The sequence below is a fragment of the Callorhinus ursinus genome, unplaced genomic scaffold (assembly GCF_003265705.2).
Source record: "Callorhinus ursinus isolate GAN/ISIS: 27379988/994484 unplaced genomic scaffold, GSC_fseal_2.0 scaffold34, whole genome shotgun sequence".
Classification (NCBI taxonomy): Eukaryota; Metazoa; Chordata; class Mammalia; order Carnivora; family Otariidae; genus Callorhinus; species Callorhinus ursinus.
In genome coordinates, this window is record NW_027397096.1 from 10,781,278 (window position 1) to 10,802,734 (window position 21,457).

The 21,457-nt window shown below is 38.7% G+C and overlaps 1 protein-coding gene across 4 annotated transcripts in view; it reads right to left on the minus strand.

The window, feature by feature from the left end:
* The window catches only part of USP32 (ubiquitin specific peptidase 32), a 213,956-nt gene that overhangs the window by 42,719 nt on the left and 149,780 nt on the right, over positions 1-21,457 (minus strand). For all 4 annotated transcript variants that reach the window (XM_025851484.2, XM_025851483.2, XM_073879501.1 and 1 more), the window contains 2 exons: positions 12,486-12,588; positions 931-1,126 (listed from right to left, as the gene is read on the minus strand). In XM_025851484.2, coding sequence (XP_025707269.1) covers positions 931-1,126; positions 12,486-12,588 — 299 coding nt within the window. The remainder of the gene's footprint in view (positions 1-930; positions 1,127-12,485; positions 12,589-21,457) is intronic.

Below are 21,457 nucleotides of genomic sequence, written 5' to 3' on the forward strand. Positions count from 1 at the left end.
AAATAATCTTGGTGTTAAAGCTCATCAGAGACAGAACTTCTAGGACTGCTGAATGATCGCTGTAATGTCAGATGGGGAACAAGAAGGAGTAGATTCTACAAAGAACTTTGTAGAGAGGATGCTAGATCTGTCCAATTTGCCAGATCTCAAAGATGAAATAACAACAGAGTAAGGTTGAGAGCACTGCCACTGTTATCAGCAGAAGGATCAGCTTAACTCAACTATGCCACAAACATCAAAGTATTTTCCCCAAATGTGTAGAACATTGAGTTTTAGTGTTTTTTTAGTTTTTAGTTTTAGTCCTACCAAAGACTGTAGGGGATTATGGGAAGCATTATGACTTTTTCTCAATAGTTTAACAAAATAATCCCCCAATTCCAGCCTGAAATGTCTGTAGAATCTGATATGAGGGTGCATTTAATCCAATGAAGGCAGAGAGTCTCGGAGATGGAATTTTAGATTATCTCAAAAATGGTCTTTTCTCAAAAACTGTCTTTCCAAATTATTGACAAAATAATAGCAATACAGAAAGAAGTAGCTTTAATCAATGAAAAAAACAGTGATATTTTTTTTTTTTTTTTTTTTTTTTTTTTTACAAATGAACTTATTTATTTTAAGGAGGTCCACGCCCCATATGGGCCTTGAACCACAACCCTGAGATCAAGAGTTGCATGCTCTACTGACTGAGCCAGCCAGGCGCCCCAACAGTGAACATATTTTCAAATTGAGAGATTAATGAAGTAGAATATAGAAGAGTTTCTCTTTGTAAAGCTACTAATATATTCAGGAATTTTATAATTGACCATTTCACTGAAAACTTATTTCTGTGAATAGAAACCTGATTATATCCTACGAAGCACATTTCTGACAAAGTATACTCCTTTAAGACGTGACCCTCAATAAACTTTATGGGAAACAAGCCATACTTACCACTGCCAGCAGTTTCTGAGGCTTCAGATGCAGAAGAAATGTTGTCTGAAAATTTCTCTTCTGTGGTATTCACGTAAGTGAGGCTGCCTCCTCCAATTCTATCTTCACTCTGCTCTATACAATGTACTGCTGTTCCAAATGAGTATTTTCCTCCATTCAGAACAGATGATGGCTCAATTACAACAGGGCTGGCATCCTAAAAATCACGAAGAGATTAAAAGGTACAATTTAATAATCCAAGAACTAAGCAGCCTTCAAAAATGAATCCCCAAATTACCTATTGCTTCTAATCCTCCTGTAGTTAGCTACTGCCAATTAAGAACTTTTTTTTTAAGATTTTATTTATTTTTTGACTGAGAGAGGGAACACAAGCAGGGGGAGTGGGAGAGGGAGAAGCAGGCTTCCCACTGAGCAGGCAGCCCAATGCTGGGCTCGATCCAGGACCCTGGGATCATGACCTGAGCTGAAGGCAGACGCTTAATGACTGAGCCACCTAGGTACCCCAATTAAGAACATTTTAATGTATAACTAAATTTTAGTTTTTTCCAAGAGGAAGAGTGTGTATAAATAAAATTGGTAACGCAGACTGGGAACACATACTGCAAAGGACTCTGACAGAAAGTGAGTGAGTGATGTACGTATGTATGTGTTTATTTAATTTAAAAAAAAATCTTTTTTTAATCTTTTAAGATTTTATTAATTTGACAGAGAGGCAGAGAGACAGCACAAATAGGCAAAGCAGCAGGCAGAGGCAGAGGGAGAAGCAGGCTCCCAGATGAGAAGGGAGACCCATGCGGGGCTCCATCCCAGCACTCTGGGATCATGACCCAACCTGAAGGCAGACACTCAACTGACTGAGCCACCCAGGCGCCCCTGTTTATTTATTTTTTAAAGATTTATTTATTTATTATTGCAGAGGGAAGCAGGGGGTGGGGGTAGGGAGGGGAGGAGCAGAAGGAGAAGGAGAGAGAATCCCCAGCAGACTACCTGCCAAGTGCGGAGCCCAACATGGGTCTCGACCTCCTGACCCTGAGATCACGACTTGAGCCAAAATCAACAGTCAGACACTCAACCGAGCCACCCAGGTGCCCCTGTTTATTTATTATGTTTTAAAGTAAGCTCTACATCCAATGTGGACCTTAAAAGCATGACCCTGAGATCAAGAGTCGCATGTTCTACCGATTGAGCCAGCCAGCCAGCAGCCCAGGTGCCCCGAACACAAGGTAATTTAGGCTTTATTCTGTTGAAAACTGAAAATCATGGAAGGTTTTTTCTTATATTAAAAAATTAAATAATATTTATTCTTTTTATTATTACAGATTCTACAGACCAATATCACAAATATGCCAAATGACCCCATCATTTAGCATTAACTACAGTTGATATTTTGATGTTTCCTTTATTTTTTTGTGACTGAAAACATACACATACATGTAAAAAATAGTGTGCAGTATATAGTTGGAATTAAGGGCAGCTCTCTGACTTACCAGCTATGTGAACTTTCACAATAATTTTTTTTAAGTAGGCTCCACACCCAGCATGGAGCCCAACACAGGACTTGATTGAACACACTACTCTGAGATCAAGACCTGAGCTGAGATCAAGAGTCAGATACTTAACTGACTGAGCCACCCAGGAGCCCCCACAATAAGTAAATTTCTAAGCCTCAGTTTCTTCATGGGTAGAAATCAGGATAATATTAGTATCTATCTCAGAGTTACTGTGAAGATTTCATGAGCAACGTATGTAAGGTGCCTCGCATTTAGTAAATGTGAACTATCATTCTGGTTGCTATAAAACAGGTATTACATTTTATTTTTTAATTTTTATTTTTTATAGTTTTTCTTTTTTTTTTAAGATTTTATTTATTTATTCATGAGAGACAGAGAGAGGGAGAGAGAGAGAGAGAGAGGCAGAGGGAGAAGCAGGCTCCCAAGGAGCAGGGAGCCCGATGAGGGACTCGATCCCAGGACCCTGGGATCATGACCTGAGCTGAAGGCAGACGCTTAACCATCTGAGCCACCCAGGCACCCAGGTATTACATTTGAAACACAGCATATAGTTTTTCTTTCACTTAGCTTATTTTCACAGGATTTTTCTGTGAGAGGCTTTCAAACGGAATAGTCTAATCCATTTTTTACTTCAAAAAGTACTCTCAGAAAGGACTAGAGGCAGAAATGGAAAACTGAGACACAAGTTAGAGGTATCCTGTAATGGGGCGCCTGGGTGGCTCAATCGGTTAAGCATCCAACTCTTGATTTCAGCTCAGGTCATGATCTCGGGGTTGTGGGATCAGGCCCTGTGTCAGGCTCCTTGCTCAGCAGGGAGTCTACTTGAGATTCGCTCTCACTCTCCCTCTGCCTCTCCCTTCCCCGCGAGGTCTCTTCTCTCTAAAATAAATATAAATAATTTTTTTAAAAAAAATAAAGTGTTAAAAAAAAGTGGCTCCTATAATAATTCAAGGCAAGAGATGATAAGGTACTAATCCATAAAGCTAGATCCAGAAATAAGTAGATGGAGAGAAGAACATGGATTAAGGATATGTAGGAGGTGAAAAAATTTGACAACTAATTGTGTATGAAAGAGGAGCAAAGATAACTCCAGGTAGAACCTGAGGGGCTGGTGTAGATGATTAGATGGGAGTTGGCACCTTTATAAGATAAAGTATATGAGTTAATGGGATCATTTGGGGAATGAGCTTATTTTGGGATATTCTTGTTTGAGTTACCTGGACACTTGAGTCTTGTGGTCAGGACAGAAAAAGAGGCAGAATATAAAAATTTGAAGCTCAAGAGCCTTCCTGAAGAATAAGAACATGGTGTATGTAGAATAAGGAGAGAACAAAATTTACAAAATAGGCAACGTAAGAATCTGGAAGGACACTGAATCTGATGATGGAAGAAAAATCAGGAGTACAGTACCAGAAGCAGAGACTACTAGCACAGAATTATTTTCTACTAAGTTTAGTGATAGAAAAACAGAACGGTAAGATTCTGAGAACATTTATCTATGAATGTTTTTAGAAGATCAGGATATTTGTAACTGAGAGGGTAAAGAGAAAGACTAAAGGGATTTACCAGTGAAACAAGGTCCCACAGGCATCTGAGGAGATTTGCAATAGCATGGGGAGAAGAACTCAAGTTGCATTCAGTAAACACTGACATGCATTTTATGGAGAAAACTGATTACTGGAGGCACTGCTTATAAAGCAAATGACCCAACCCAAGAAAAATATCCAATTTAAAAGACGAACTCCAAGTAACAGCATAGCAATAGCACAGTGGGGGCTTTAGTTTCTTTTAATGCAATCAGAGCATCCCTAATTTTAGCGCAGAGAGACACTGGATCAACATTTTATTAGATGCTTTCTCCTCTCTTATCTATAAGCCAGGTGAATACTATCAATCTGTAGATCCTTCAGAAGACAGCTCCGAAGAAATTTCAGTGCCTTTAACTGAAAGAGTGGCAAGAAGAATGAGAATAAAACCTAGGTCCCTTTCTACAGACCAAATGACTTTTGGGATTAAATTTTTTAAAATATCAAGTGTTAAAACTTCAATTCAGAAGCATATGGATTCTTTATAACAGATCCTAATGTTGGCATCTTCTGTCAATAAGTTTCCTAAAGTATGGGAAAGGTACCAGATTATTCTGGGTATTAAATAACCTAGTTCACAGTGAAAAAGTTAGTCCCTATCAATTCTCTCTCAATCCTCTAATTACTTCAAGGAAAGGGTCCCCATTTGGTACTAATGTGCTAATCTTTTTTTTTTTAATGTGCTAATCTAATACTTGATCTGCTAATGAACACTTGATCATTTCTCTTTTTAACAGAGAACAGATCTTAATACTAGTCTTCAAAGGGCAATACTATTTAGCTGGAATTTGATATTTTCACTGAATTTATTTTTATTTTGACCTTCTATTTCTGGAGTGTGACACTGATTTTTTATTTAAGATACTGATATAAAGTTTATTTTAAAAATACATTTATTTACATAAAAATGATAAAGTAATTTAAATAAACATATTAAGCAAATAATTTTATGGGCATTATATGGCAAAATATGATGGCCATAGTACACAAATGACTAAAAACTGGGAATCTACATTAAATATGAATTTTGGGCATTAGGATTTATTCTTTTCTTAAGTAAGCTCTATGCCCAACATGGGGCTTGAACTCATGACCCGGAGAGCAACAGTTGCATGCTCTACCGACTGAACCAGCTAGGCGCCCCCATCAGTATTTTAAATTAGACTATGCACCAAAGAAATCAAAATTGTATGGACAACAGAACAAAAATAACCTATGGCTAAAGAAGCTGAAATGTAAATTAGGCTTGAGTAATTTATATTATTAATCCTATGTTTGGCCTTCAGTGTGTGGATTTCATGGCAATTTCTTAAAGATAATATTGATTGTCTCACAGCTTTTCTGATGTCGAGTCCATACCAACGAAAATGGATTCAATTTAAATTAAGTTTCAAAAGAAATTTTCAGTAAACAAGATGACTTATTTATATTAATTCAATCTTTTTTTTTTCAATTATGCTTTTTGATTTATTTGGTCTGGAGCGGAACAGAGGCATTTCTTTTCTTCCTTTTTTTGTAAAGGCCTTTATGTGATCCTATTACGCAGTCAAAATTGATTACCACTGCCCTAGTGAGGATTTGTTTTCATAACGTGCTCCAAACTCTGAGAGTATAGTAGTAACTGATTTCTTACTGAATGTACTACTTGCTCTGGAACTTGCTTTTTAAAAAGCTTCAGATTTTAATGAACCTTTGGGTCATTTGCTTCTTTCCTATAAAGATGGAGTAAAACTAATAAGATAGCCATTTTGAAAGAATAACTTGAAAAATTAAAGTCTTCTAGCAGGTCACTTCATTATCCTACAGGAAAATCACTTTATTTCTGCTACAAGTGTTCTTGAACTTAAATGATGTCCACATAACTATCATGTGGACTTGACAGGCAACTCTTTTTAAAATTTATATTCAATTCTCTATTCCATTCAAGTTTGTTTATGTACTATAAGATACTTTTAAAAAATATGTATTAATAAATTTTGAGGAAGATTGGGTCTCCTTTAATTCCACTTGAGTAAAAAATTTCTTCAAGCTTTCCTCTGAGTTTGACATTTTTTTATTATTTAAAAAAATTTTTTTATTAACATATAATGTATTATTTGTTTCAGGGGTACAGGTCTGTGATTCACCAGTCTTACACAGTTCACAGCGCTCACCATAGTAGATACCCTCTCCAATATCCATCACCAGCCACCCCATCCCTCCTACCCCCCTGCACTCCAGCAACCCTCAGTTTGTTTCCTGAGATTAAGAGTCTCTTATGTATACCACATCTTCTTTATCCATTCATCTGTCGATGGACATCTTGGCTCTTTCCATAGTTTGACTACTGTGGACATTGTTGCTATAAACATCGGGGTGCACGTACCCCTTCAGATCCCTACATTTGTACCTTTGGGGTAAATACCCAGAAGTGCAATTGCTGGGTTGTATGGTAGCGCTATTTTCAACTTTTTGAGGATCAGAGAAAGACATGTATCATACGATCTCACTGATATGAGGAATTCTTAATCTCAGGAAACAAATTGAGGGTTGCTGGAGTGGGGGGGAGGGATGGGGTGGCTGGGTGACAGACACTGGGGAGGGTATGTGCTATGGTGAACGCTGTGAATTGTGTAAGACTGTTGAATCACAGACCTGTACCTCTGAAACAAATAATACATTATATGTTAAAAAAAAAAAGAAAATAGCAGGAAGGGAAAAATTAAGGGGGGGAAATCGGAGGGAGAGACGAACCATGAGAGACTATGGACTCTGAGAAACAAACTGAGGGTTCTAGAGGGGAGGAGGGTGGGGGGATGGGTTAGCCTGGTGATGGGTATTAAAGAGGGCACATTCTGCATGGAGCACTGGGTGTGATACGCAAACAATGAATCATGGAACACTACGTCAAAAACTAATGATGTATGGTGATTAACATAACGTAATAAAATTTAAAAAAAAAGAAAGAATGTAAAAAAAAAAAAAGAGTCTCTTATAATCTGTCTCCCTCTCTGGTTTCGTCTTGTTTCATTTTTGTGAGTTTGACATTTAACAGAATTTCAAAGAGAAATATTTGGAATTGTATTTAAAATTTTTTTTAAAGATTTATTTATTTATTTGAGAGAGAGAGAGAGAGCTGCACAAGTGGGGGAGGGGGAAAGGGGCAGAGGGAGAGGGAGAAGCAGACTCCCAGCTGAGCAGGGAGCCCAACTCAGGGCTCGGTCCCAGGACCCCAGATTATGACCTGAGCTGAGGGCAGACACTTAAAATTGACTGGCCTAGGCTTTGGAAATCTTATATATAGCTTATATTTCTAAAGAAAATTTACATGAAACCATTCTTATTTCTTTTCTGAACAGCTTAGTCCTTAGGATGAAATCTATAGATATCATTGGTAAGAAAACGGGGTGATAAAAATATTACCAGGCATTAAATCTGTTAGAGTTTTACAATAATTCAGCAACAGAATAATTGTAATAGCTTATCAGTGACTGCACACCATACCATATACTTTTAACATGGCGCAGTGAATGATACTCTTTTTAGATAGAGAATAAAGGCTTTTCTTCACTTATTTTCCAATGTTCCAACTATTGTGGTCTATCTTCTCACTTCTGGCTTGTTTTTGTATTCTAGGAATCTACTGCTCTCAGTGTTGGGCACTCTCTGAAACTGTCACCATCACTCAGGTTCTTTCTTCTTCCCCCTTCTCTGCCCTATTTTTCAGATCATTACTTCCCCCCTTGGCTTTTAGTGAAATTGTCAACATTTTCAGTTGACTAATCTTATGACTACTTTCCTTTTACATGTTTGTGGATGGTCACATACATAGCCACTGGCTCTGAGTGTTATTTCCCGTTGCTCCAAGAAATTTTCCCCTTAAATGTCAAAGGGTCTTGTTTTGTTTTTACTGACTTCTGGTTCTGGAACTATTAGCAACTATCCTGTGTTTTCAGAAGATAGGTCTCTAGGTAGGTCAAGTTTCACCAATGGTGAAAAATTTCCTCCTTCTCTGAGTCAATGATTTCTAAAAGTGCTATGTGGCACTTTAATATAAGATAATTCTATTTTGAGCATGTCATGATTTCTTTTGAGTTGTATCAGTGGTTAATGATGTTCCAAAATAAGGGTCAGGATTCACTTTCTTCTCTATCAGTGATGATGCTTTTTTCTATACATATGAATACTACAAGTATTAATGAACTTAAACAACTACTAGTTATGCCAATTTTACATTTCATTAGTCTGCAATGTTGGTTTTTGAAAAATGGAAGATAGTATGGAGTAATGGAAAAAGTACTAAGGTAGGAGTCAAGAGACCTGAACTCTAGAAATCTAGATCAGGTAATAAAGTAATTGCCTAATACAACTCTGTGCAATTACAAAACCTAAAGGGCCCTTTAGAGGCTTTGTTTGTAAATTTAGAAAAGTGCTTAAAGTGCTTTCTAACTCCAAAGTCACATAACAACCAATAATACATAATAAACAGTAAAATCTGTAATTGAGTAGTAAGAGCTGCTCCCTCAGTTCTCAAACAGGAGGGAAGACAACAATATATACTACAATGATGACAAACAGAAAAGATTTCATCATTTCTCCCCATTTACATTTGTACAAAAGGAGATTTCACATCGTAGAAAAAACTTCGGCTCATCAAAGGAACAGATCTCATAAGCAGATCAAATATTCAAACTCAAGTCAATCATTCATATCTGAGGCAAACCACTTCTGAGAAAGGACTGCTTATTTTTCCTGCTCCCTTAGTCTCTATTTAGGCATGCTACTGTCTGAAAGATACAGTCTGCCCTCATAGACAATTACTAATTCACATAAGCAAATATGCCATTTTATGAAAAGACATTAACTAAAGCTAACTTATATCTTATTAGGTGGGCAGACTAAGCCCAGAGGAAATTATCCAACACATTAAAAACACCGATTTATTTTTCTTAAATAAAGCATTTGCCAAAATTGCCATATATACTGAAAAGGCAAATGTAAATCACTAATTACTACTGCTACTGCTTTGCTAAAACCACTGCTAGTATTACTACCATTACTTCCTTTAACTTTACATAGGGTCCTACTTGCCAGGCATGGGGCTAAGTGCTTCACATATGTTAATTCATTTAATTCTTTGTAACAACCCTATTGAAATAGGTATCATTATTAACCCTGTTGTTTGTATGAGGAAACTGAGGCAGAGAAAGGCTAAGTAACTTGTTCAAGGTCATACCACAAGTAGCAGGACCAGGACTCTAACACAGGGAGTACAAGCTCACTACTATTATCCTATACTGTTTTCTCAGACTATTAGCTAATACTTATTAAGTACTTACTATGTGCCAGACACTGTTCTAAGATGCTTAGCATGTATCGACTCCTCTAATCTTCATAACCTCCTGTGATGGAGGTAACTGTTCTTTTTTTTTTTTGCAAAACCTGTGTAACTTTATTCAGCCCGGTGTTTTCCAAGCCTGGTGGATCACGGAACCTTCTAATACCTCGTGGGACAGTGTTCCACGGGACACCACAGTTTGGGAATGCTATGGGCAAAGGCTGCAGGGGAGCCTCTGAAAGTAGAGGAAGGGTCTGGCCCAGGTAAGCCACAGCAAGATTCCAGTGCCAGAGGGGGAAGGAGGGAGGCGGCTGCAAAGCCCAGGGCGAGGGACCCCATAACTGAAGGGAAGGGTGCACATGAGAGACCCACGGTGGGGAGACAAAGAGGACCAGAGTGCTGTTTGGATGTGGAGGGGAGAGAAAAGGAGGCAGAGGTGACCCTGAGAATTCACATTTCGGGAGGCAGCAGGAAGGGGGCAAGGATTGGGGGGCATCCCTCACTTCCACACCACCCACTCTCTGCCCGCTCGCCCCATCGCTCCTCCCCAACCGTGTGACCGAGGTGAGTCTTGGCCCCGTGGCTTCCCCCCCAGGAGGAGCCTGGAGAGAGAAGGGTGGGAACAGCCACGTCATGGGGACGAGCAGCCCCCAGGAGGCCGGAGACGTGCTGCCCCCGCTACGCACAGATCGTGTGGTTGTAAAATCGACAGCAGACGTCCAGGGCCTCTCGGTGGACCTCTGGGCTGGGGCTCTGGAAGGCCCTGCGGCAGCACTGGTACACCTCGAAGCTGCTGCCGTCCATGGTTGTGTTCAGGAAGGTCGTGCAGTTGACCGCAGCCCCCCGGGGCACATAGAGGATCCCTGCCACGCAGGCATTCACCAGCGACACACAGGTCCCAGTGCAGAGCGCCCGCAGCACTATCTGGGAGAAGTCGCTCTTCCGCTGGGGGGCCATGGAGGTCAGTCCTCCCAGCATGATCCCAATGGAACTGAAGTTGGCAAATCCACAGAGGGCAAACGTAGTGAGGATTTCTGCTCTGACCTTGGAGGTAACTGTTCTTAATCTCATTTTACAGACAAGGCCCAGGATGTCACTTTTTTAAAAAGTGATTTGCATTTTTTTTTAAGATTTTATTTATTTGAGAGCGAGAGAGCATGAGCAGGGCAGGGGGGGAGGGAGGGAGAGGGAGAGAGAGAGGGAGAGAGAGAGAGAAGCAGGACTCGCTGCTGAACTGGGAGCCTACATGGAGCTTGATCCCAGGACCCCAGTGAAATCAAGAGTCAGACGCTTAACTGACTGAGCCACCTAGATGCCCCCAGCCAGTTTCATTTTAAAGTAACTTTAAAGTCTGCATTTGACAGACACATACTAGACAATAACACAGAATGCCACAGTGGAGAGAATATGATACTTAAGTGCGGACTTCCCCCTCCACATCTCTCCCTTACCACCCTCCACTAATTCTTTTAATGCAAGAAGGGTTATGGCAGGCAAGAGCAAATCAGGTTTGTGTTCTTGGCAGTGCACTTCTGTTTATAAGGGATGAGCTGTGAAGAACAAGACCTCTACCGTGTTCCTACAGGAAACAAAAAGTAATACTTCAAAACACAAAATGAGGTTACACTTTGCGTCTGCAGACAGTAAAATATTAATAACCATTCATTCTAAGGCCAATCTAAGAACATAAAGGACAGAAAGCATTTCAAAATAGAGTGGGATGCTTTACCCCAACGTTTTCATTTTCTACTTAACAATCACCATCATTATAATGTACCTATACAAGGTTTGAAGTCATTTGCCTACTTGTTTACTCCTTCAACAACACTGATTAATATATTTTGTATGTGAAAACACAATATTAAACTCTGAAAAATAGAAAAAGAACCAGGCAGAATAATGAAGTCAATAACATAAACAGTCTACCAATATTCTGATAAATAAACAATGACCGAAAAAGACACATAGAAAAACAATATAAATTGGGTGCCTGGGTGGCTCAGTCATTAAACGTCTGCCTTCTGCTCAGGTCATCATCCCGGGGTCCTGGGATCGAGCCCCACATTGGGCTTCCTGCTCAGCGGGAAGCCTGCTTCTCCCTCTCCTACTCCCCCTGCTTGTGCTCCCTCTCTCACTGTGTCTCTCTCCATCAAATAAATAAATAAAATCTTAAAAAAAGAAAAGAAAAAATATAAATTAAATAATCAGGTTAGTGATCATTTGGTAAGTAACAAGGAGTCTACATTAATCAACTGGCTCTCCAAATATGGAGAAATTGGATTCCTGGCATTACTCTGAGTCTTTTAATTCTGAAGAAAAATCCATTCTGTTTTAAGTAAGATGAGAATATTCACTAATGAGAATTTCTCTTTGAATTCTTTATTTAGAACAATGGCAGATTATCATTTAGAAATTGAGTTCTAGGGCGCCTGGGTGGCTCAGATGGTTAAGCGTCTGCCTTCAGCTCAGGTCATGATCCCAGGGTCCTGGGATCGAGTCCCGCATCGGGCTCCCTGCTCCTTGGGAGCCTGCTTCTCCCTCTGCCTCTCTCTCTCTCTCTCTGTCGCTCATGAATAAATAAATAAAATCTTAAAAAAAAAAAAAAAAAGAAATTGAGTTCTAATTTAAGTTCTGAAATTAACTTTTTTAAACAGAAAATCAATACTTCTTACCCAAGGGTCTTCAACATTTTGATGAAAAAGGTGAACAAATGAAGGATAATGTAAATGATGTGGTTGAGACACCATTGACTTAAAAGTCAGTGCTTAGGTTTGATCCCAGAACTTCCACCCTGTATTTAGGTTACCTTTCATGTCAGCCTCAGGTTCATCACAGGTAAAATGAGTTCATACCACCTTCCTCCCAGGGATACTGTGAGGATTAACTGAGATATGTAAGGTGCATATGCAAGCACCCCCGTGTCCATTATTACCTTCCTCACAGAGTTGTTGCAAGGGAGGAAATTTATGTGGAAGTTTAAGCACAGGGCTTAGTCCATAGAAGTGTCACATAGGTATTCATTTCTTCCCCCTTCCAATCCTTATCTACATTGAAGCATTTTATTCCTGGCCAGTAGTCACACAAAGTCTGATAGAGTTGAAAATTCTATGAAATATGTAGATAAAGGGGAATCATACTCACATATTTGACATATTCTTTCCACTGCTGCCACCACTGCATGGAGATGATAAACCAATTGTGTCCTGGTTGCAGACCATACCTGCTCTCTCGTTCTAACCATCCTCTGCACATACAAAAGAAATTCAGTACATCAAATGGTATATGAAACGGATGATCACACACACATCCAGAAGTTATCATTAGAAATTCTTACAAAGTAAAAACATGACACAGATATACTCGGGAGACTGCCATAGTTTCAATTAGTGAAACACTGATAAGTCAATTTTAGGAGTCTTAACACCACTATCAAGCTTCATACCTGATGTTTTAAAAAATATTTTTATTGAGGAATAATTTACATAACATAAAATTTACCTGAATTAAGAGTATAACTCTATGATTGTGGTAAATTTGTAGACATATGCAACTATCACCACAATCCAACAATCCAATTCTAGAACATTTCCATTACCCCCAAAAGCTATCCTGTGTCCACTTTTAGTCAATTCATGTTACCACCGTCAGCCCAGGAAATCACTAGTCTATTTTCTGTCTCTTACAAATTTCCCTTTTCTGAACATTTCATATAAATGGAATAAGAGAACACATGGTCTTTTACATCTGGCCTCTTTGACTTACCATGTTTTTGAGGTTCACCTACGTTGTAGCAGATATCATTACTTTGTGCTTTGTAATTCCATTCCAAATACTATTTTTTAATTTTATTTATTTATTTATTTTTAAAAAGATTTTATTTATTTGAGAGAAAGAATGAGAGAGAGAGCACATGAGAGGGGGGAAGGGCAGAGGGAGAAGCAGACTCCATGCTGAGCAGGGAGCCCGATGTGGGACTCGATCCTGGGACTCCAGGATCATGACCTGAGCTGAAGGCAGTCACTTAACCAACTGAGCCACCCAGGTGCCCCCCAAATATTATTTTTTTAAAAGATTTATTTACAGAGAGAGAGAGTGAGAGTGAGCACGAGTGTGGGGGAGGGGCAGAGGGAGAGGTATAGAGAGAATCTCAAGCAGACTCCCCACTGAGCACACAGCCTGACACAGGGCTCAATCCCAGGACCCTGAGATCATGACCTGAGCCAAAATCAAGAGTTGCCCGGCTGCTTAAGTGACTGAGCCAAATACTATTTATAATGCATCCCACAGGTAGGTATACACCACATTTTGTTTATCCATCTAACATCTGATATTTTGAAATTGGCAAGCTATTCTCCAAAGTGGCCGCACCATTTAACATTTTCATCAGTAATGTATAATGGTTCTAGTTTTTTCATATTCTTGGCAATGCTTGTTACTATCTTTTCTATCATAAAGGTTTAAGTGGGTGTGAAGTGGCATCACATCGTGATTTTAAAGTCTGTTTTTACGAAGGAGAAATTCATAACATAAGGTGGTGGTTGCATATTTTGAATGTACTAATGCCATTGAATTGTATGCTTTAAAATAGTCACTTCTATGCTATGTGTATTTCTCCAAAACATTCTCATACATCCCAAATGAGTAGTTATACATTAGGTGGTTATTTCCTATTACTACCTTCCCCGAGCCTTTGATAATCACCATTCTTTCTGTATCTATTCATTTACCTATTCTGGATATTTCATATAAATGGAATCATTCAATGTGACCTTCCATTATTTGGCTTCTTTCATTTGTAAGGTTCATCCATGTTGTTGCATGCACAAATACATGTACCATTCCTTCGTAAGGCTGAATAATTTTCCATAGTATGTATATATGACATTTTGTTTATCCATTCATCCACTGATGGCTATTTGGACTGTTTCCACTTACTGGCTAATGTGTATTGTGTTGCTATGAACATTTGTGTACCAACATTGGAGTTCCTGTTTTCAACTGTTTGGGGTATATATCTAGAAGTGGAATTGCCAGGTTACATGGTAGTTGAGGAACTACCAATTTTTTTGCACAGCAGTTACACCATTTTACATTTCCACCAGCGATGTATCAGTGCCCCAATTTCTCCATATCCTCACAGAATTTACTGTCCATTTAAAAAATTATAAACATCCTAGTAAATGCAAAGTAGAATCATTGTGGTTTTGAGAGTTGCATTTCCTTAATGACTAATGATTTTGAGCAACTTTTTATGTGCTTGATGACCATCTGTATGTCATCTCTGGAGAAATGTGTTTTCAAGTCCCTTGCCCAGTTTTTAGTTTTCTTTTTGTTGGTGAGCAGCAGGAGTTCTGTATATATTCTGGTTACTTGACCTCTGGCAGATCTATGACTTACAAATATTATCTCCCATTTTGTAGGCTGTCTTTTTACTTTCTTGACAACGTCCTTTGATAAAAAGAAGTTTTAAATTTTAATGAGTCAAATTTATCTATTTTTTCTTTGGTTGCTTATGCTTTTAGTGTCACATACAAGAATTCAACTTAAAAGCCAAATCACTCTTGAAAAAATATTCTTCCCAGATATAGAATAGAAGTACCGTAATGCTTTTCTGGATTCCAAGATTTCTGATGAGAAACCTGCTGTTAATCTTATTGAGAATCTACTGTATGTGTAGCTTTTCTCTTGCTTTTAAGATTTACTCTGTCCCGGGTGCCTGGGTGGCTCAGTCGGTTAAGCGACTGCCTTCGGCTCAGGTCATGATCCTGGAGTCCCGGGATCGAGTCCGTATCGGGCTCCCTGCTCGGCAGGGAGTCTGCCTCTCCCTCTGACCTTCTTCCCTCTCATGCTCTCTCTCTACCATTCTCTCTCTCTCTCAATAAATAAATAAATAAAACTTAAAAAAAAAAAAAGATTTACTCTGTCCCTAGGCTTCTGACCATCTGATTATAATGTGTCTTGGTGTGAGTCACTTAAGAGTTTTATCCTTCTTGGAGTTCAATGAGCTTTTGAATGTTTAGTTAACATCTTTTGTCAAATTTGGGGAGTTTGGGGCCATTATTTCTTCAAATATTCTGCCACTTTCCCTCCTCTCCTTTCTGGGATTCCTATCATGTGTATGCCGATATGGCTGCTGCTATTTCATAGGTCTAGTGAGCTCTGTTCATTTCCCTTCATTCTTTTTTCTTTCTATTTCTCAGTCTCAATAGCTTCAACTGACCTATCTTTAGATTTTAACTTCTCTCAGCCAGGCTTTGGGTTCTCAGTGTACAAAAACAGTGTAAAAAAACAAAAACATTCCTAACTTGCAGACTGTATAAATCAGGCATTGGACCAAAGTTAGCCAACGGGCCATAATTCGTGGCTTAACAATATTGCAGGTGTACCTGAATATGTACTCTGCTGTTGTTGGTTGGTGTGGTCCTGCTGCATGCACATGTATTTACAATTTTTATATCTTCCTGATGAATTAAAACTTTTATCATTATAAAATGTCTGCCTGTAATAATAATTCTTTGCCTAAAAAGCCATTTTTTCCTAATGTCGGTACATCCACTCCAGCTCTCTTATGGTTACTATGTGCCTGGTTATATCTATTTCATCATTTTACTTTCAACCTATTTGTGTCCTTGAATCTCAAGTATTTGGATTAAAAATATCAGTCTATATTTATTTATTTTTAAAGATTTTATTTATTTATTTGACAGAGAGAGACACAACGAGAGAGGGAACACAAGCAGAGGGACTGGTAGAGGGAGAAGGAGGCTTCCCACGGAGCAGGGAACCCGATGTGGGGCTCGATCCCAGGACCCTGGGATCATGACCTGAGCCGAAGGCAGACGCGTAACGACTGAGCCACCCAGTCTATCTTTAGCTTCTGATAATTGTTTAATCCATTTATATTTAAGGTAATTATTAATATGGATTTGTGCCTACCATTTTATTACTTGTTTCCTACTCATCTCAAGTATTTTTATTTGTTTTTCTATTCCTCCTTTATTTCCTTTTGTGTTAAGTAGATTGTTTCCTACTATATCATTTTAATTATTTTTCTAAAGAAACTGTATTTGGGATTATTTTCTTACTGGTTGCTCTAGAGGTACAAAATAAAGCTTAACACATGCTACTTCAGATTAATACTAATTTATTCCAGTAAATTATAGAAGCTGCTCAAATATAGTTCTACTTCTTATTCTTTTGGTTGTATTATCATCATCATGCATATGACATCTTTTTAAGCTGTAAGAACAACATAGTTTTCAAATTATTGTCTCATGATTTTGTATTTTATTAATTAAAAGGATGAAACAGGCTGCCCGTGGACGCCGCAGAGTAAGCATCGTTAAAGTCTCCCCTCCCACCACCGTCATGTCTAAGTCAGAGTCTCCCAAAGAGCCTGAACAGCTGAGGAAGCTCTTCAACGGAGGTTTGAGCTTTGAAACAACCGATGAGAGTCTGAGGAGCCATTGTGAGCAATGGGGAACGCTTACGGACTGTGTGGTAATGAGAGATCCAAACACCAAGCGCTCCAGAGGCTTTGGGTTTGTCACGTATGCCACTGTGGAGGAGGTGGATGCAGCCATGAACGCAAGGCCACACAAGGTGGATGGAAGAGTTGTGGAACCAAAGAGGGCTGTCTCAAGACAAGATTCTCAAAGACCTGGTGCCCACTTAACTGTGAAAAAGATTTTTGTTGGTGGCATTAAAGAAGACACTGAAGAACATCATCTAAGAGATTATTTTGAACAGTATGGGAAAGTTGAAGTGATCGAGATCATGACTGACCCAGGCAGTGGCAAAAAGAGAGGTTTTGCTTTTGTAACATTTGATGACCATGACTCTGTAGACAAGATTGTCATTCAAAAATACCACAATGCGAATGGCCACAACTGTGCAGTAAGGAAAGCCCTATCTAAGCAAGAGATGGCTAGTGCTTCATCCAGCCAAAGAGGTCGAAGTGGTTCTGGAAACTTTGGTGGTGGTCGTGGAGGTGGTTTTGGTGGGAATGACAACTTTGGTCGTGGAGGGAACTTCAGTGGTCGAGGTGGCTTTGGTGGCAGTCGAGGTGAGGTGGTGGTGGATATGGTGGCAGTGGGGATGGCTGTAACGGATTTGGTAATGATGGAAGCAACTCTGGAGGTGGCAGAAGCTATAATAATTTTGGCAATTACATCAATCAATCCTCAAATTTTGGACCCAGGAAAGGAGGAAATTTTGGAGGCAGAAGCTCTGGCCCCTATGGTGGTGGAGGCCAATACTTTGCCAAACCACGAAACCAAGGTGGCTATGGTGGTTCCAGCAGCAGCAGTAGCTATTGCAGTGGCAGGACGTTTTAATTGCTGCCAGGAAACAAAGCTTAGCAGGAGAGGAGAGCCAGAGAAGTGACAGGGAAGCTACAGGTTACAAGAGATTTGTGAACTCAGCCAAGCACAGTGGTGGCAGGGCCTAGCTGCTACAGAGAAGACATGTTTTAGACAATACTCATGTGTATGGGCAAAAAACTCGAGGACTGTATTTGTGACTAATTGTACAACAGGTTATTTTAGTTTCTGTTCTGTGGAAAGTGTAAAGCATTCCAACAAAGGGTTTTAATGTAGATTTTCTTTTTTTTTTTGCACCCATGCTGTTGATTGCTAAATGTAATAGTCTGATCATGACGCTGAATAAATGTGTCTTTAAAAAAAAAAGGATGAAACAGAAAAACATTTATACTGTCTTAAGTATGTAATTATGTTTACTGGTGCTCTATATTTCTTTGTGTAGTTCAAATTATTGTTTGGGGTCACTTTGTTTTAGCATGAAGAAGTTCCTTCAGTATTTTCAGTATTTTAATCCTTCAGTATTTAAGTGTTTACTAGCAACAGTGTTTATATGGGAATATTTTCAAATTACCTAAATTTCTGAAGGATAGTTCTGCCTGATAAAGAATTCTGGGTTGACAGTTTTTCCCCCTTCAGCACTTTGAATGTCATCCCACTGCCTACCGACCTCCATCATTTCTATAAAAAAATGGTCAGCCGTTAATCTTATTGGGGTTGCCTTCTACAGAAGGAGTAATCTTTCTCTTCCTACTATTAGGATCTTCTCTTTGTAGCTTTGAACAGTTTGTGATATGTTTAGATGTGGATCTCTGTTTTTAACCTCCTTGCAGTTCGATGAGCTTCTTGGATTAACAAATTAAAGCAATTTTAGGAGGTTTGGCCATTATTTCATCAAATATTTTTTTCTGCTCCTTTCTCTCCTTTTGGGAATTCCATTATGTGTGTATTGATATAGTTGTCTCTGGTGTTCCACATATCTCAGGTTCTGTTCATTTTTATTTATTTTCTCTGTTCTTTGTATTGGAAAAATCTATTTAATTATATTCTATTTTGCTGGTTATTTCTCTGCAGCTCCAATCTGTTGCTGAGTCACTGGGGTGAATTTTCATTTATTATAATTTTCAACTCCAGAATTTCCATTTAGATCACTTTCAAAATTTCTGTTGATATTTTATATTTGATTAGTTACTGTCATCATACTTTCCTTTAATTCTTTAAAACAAAGCTTCCATTAGCAGTGAAAGCATTTACAATACTGCTTTGAAGGCTTTGTGTCCTAAGTCAATCTGGGGCTACCTCTATCAATGAGTGTCCCCACCACCACCACAGGTCACATTTTCCTATTTTGTTGCATGTTTCATCATCTTCTGTTACTGAGAACTGGACATATTTGATAATATATTTCACCAACTCTGTTTTCTGATACTACCTGTGTGTTTTGCCTTGTGACTTCCTGGACTAATTCTATAAAGTGTTTCCCCTGCAGTGTGAGGCTGTTCAGTTTTCTTCATTATTGGCTTCCTCGAGGAGAGCATAACTTACTGGTCAGCCAATGACTGGTGAGGGGCTGTGCTGAAACATCTTGAGCCAGTGACACTTGCACCTTTTTCTTGATGTATCAGTTCAGTTTGGGAAATGGTGCAAAGTTCAGGCAGGTTACAAAATTTCCCAGGTTTTTATTTTCTGCATGTGCAAGGACTTAAATTCAATCATGAATTAATAGATAGCTAAGACCCTCTTTGGTTTCTGCTGAGCTTGTGCATAGCCTTGTATATATGAGCAGCCTTCCAGATCATTTGGGATATGGGGAAGTTTATCAATACATACTATGGTTGTCTTGTTCTCTGGATCTCTTTGTTAAACTTTTGACTGGTCTCTCAGTTTGTTGCTTTCCTTAACCAGTATCTCAACCCCAAGCTAATGATATTCCTTGACTATTTGCCACCACGATCACTGTTTGTTACAATTCTCTTAGGCAGGCATTCATCCCTGCTCTATTCCAAATCAAGTCAGCCCTGTCATCCCTGCCTTGGTAAAACTATCATGTTGGGTAGGAGGGAATGGGATTAGCCCTAGGTAAAATTACTATGGATTCCCATTATTCTTATCAAGGTTTAGTGGTTTTTCTTAAATAAATGCTTCTCAACTTGTTGAATACCTATGGTCAGTTTCCAGAATCCTGAAATAGTTGGCTGACAATTTTGTACAGTGCTATATTTTGTCCAGTTGCTTTTGAGGGAGAGGATTTGCTGAGATCCTCACTCAGCCACTGCAGAAATCATGATACTAATTTTGAAACAAATTACTGACCCTTTATATTAGAGACAAATATTTCTTTCACCTTGTTGCTTATTTACCAACCTGATTCATCTTTTAAAAATTATCCTAAAAATTCAAATGAATTTTTAGAAGTGAAAATGGAGGTAAAATAAAACAAAACTCAAAAATCACAAACGAAATTAATCAGTTTGGAATCTAGAATTTAAATTTCAGATTTATTTAAAAATAAGGAATACAGGGGTGCCTGGGTGACTTAGTCGTTAAGCGTCTGCCTTCGGCTCAGGTCATGATCCCAGGGTCCTGGGATCGAGCCCCGCATCGGGCTCCCTGCTCAGCAGGAAACCTGCTTCTCCCTCTCCCACTCCCCCTGCTTGTGTTCCCTCTCTCGTTGTGTCTCTCTCTGTCAAATAAATAAATAAAATCTTTAAAAAATTAAAAATTAAAAAATAAAAATAAGGAATACAGAAAGCAGATCATTTGATTTCAATGATGAAAAAAGTTCTAGACTTGATTCTATCACTTCCATGCAATTTTGGTAAGTTCCTCAACTTTTGTGAATCTCAGTTTCCTCTTTTATAAAATGGGATGGCGACACTAATTTAATGCAGTTATTTTAAGGAACAGATGAAATAATGCAAGTAGAACAAAGTTCCATAAAAACATGAGATTATGCCAACATTATATTTTTAAATAGGGATGCTATAAGCATCTGCAAAATAATTAAGCCAAGAAATATATACACTGTGCTATATAGGCTCCCTGCTCGGCGGGGAGTCAGCTTCTCCCTCTGACCCTATCCCCTCTCATGTGCTCTCTCTCTCTCATTCTCTCTCTCAAATAAATAAAATCTTTAAAAAAAAAAGTTAAAAAAAATAGCATTCCTTTAAAAAATTTTTTTGAAAGATTTTATTTATTTGTCAGAGAGCGAGACAGAGAGAGAGAGAGAAAGAGCACAGCAGGGGGAGTAGCAGGCAGAGGGAGAAGCAAGCCCCCTGCTGAGCAAGAAGCCCGAAGCGGGACTTGATCCCAGCACCCTGGGATCATGACCTGAGCTGAAGGCAGATGCTTAACCGACTGAGCCACCCAGGCATCCCTTCTTTTTTTTTTAAATCAACATTTCTTTTTTTAAGTTTTTATTTTAATACCAGTTAGTTAACATACAGTGTTACGTTAGTTTCAGGTGTACAATATAGTGATTCAACAATTCCATACATCACCCAGTGCTTATCTCAGTAGCATTCTTAGTATCTATGGTAAGTCATGCTGACTTCAGAAGATATTAGTATGTGATGAAATCAGACTGCAATATTCTAAGAAAAAAAAAAGCTACTGCAGCTACATAAAAGCCTTTCAGTATTTCTTTACAATTTCTCATTTGTATACTTAAATATTTTTTAAAATGTTATTTTATGATAGCTAAAAATCAGAAAAAAAATCAAGACAACATTGTCAACATAGGAATATTATAAACAAGAATGAGTCTTCTGAGCATGAAAATTAAAAAGACTACAT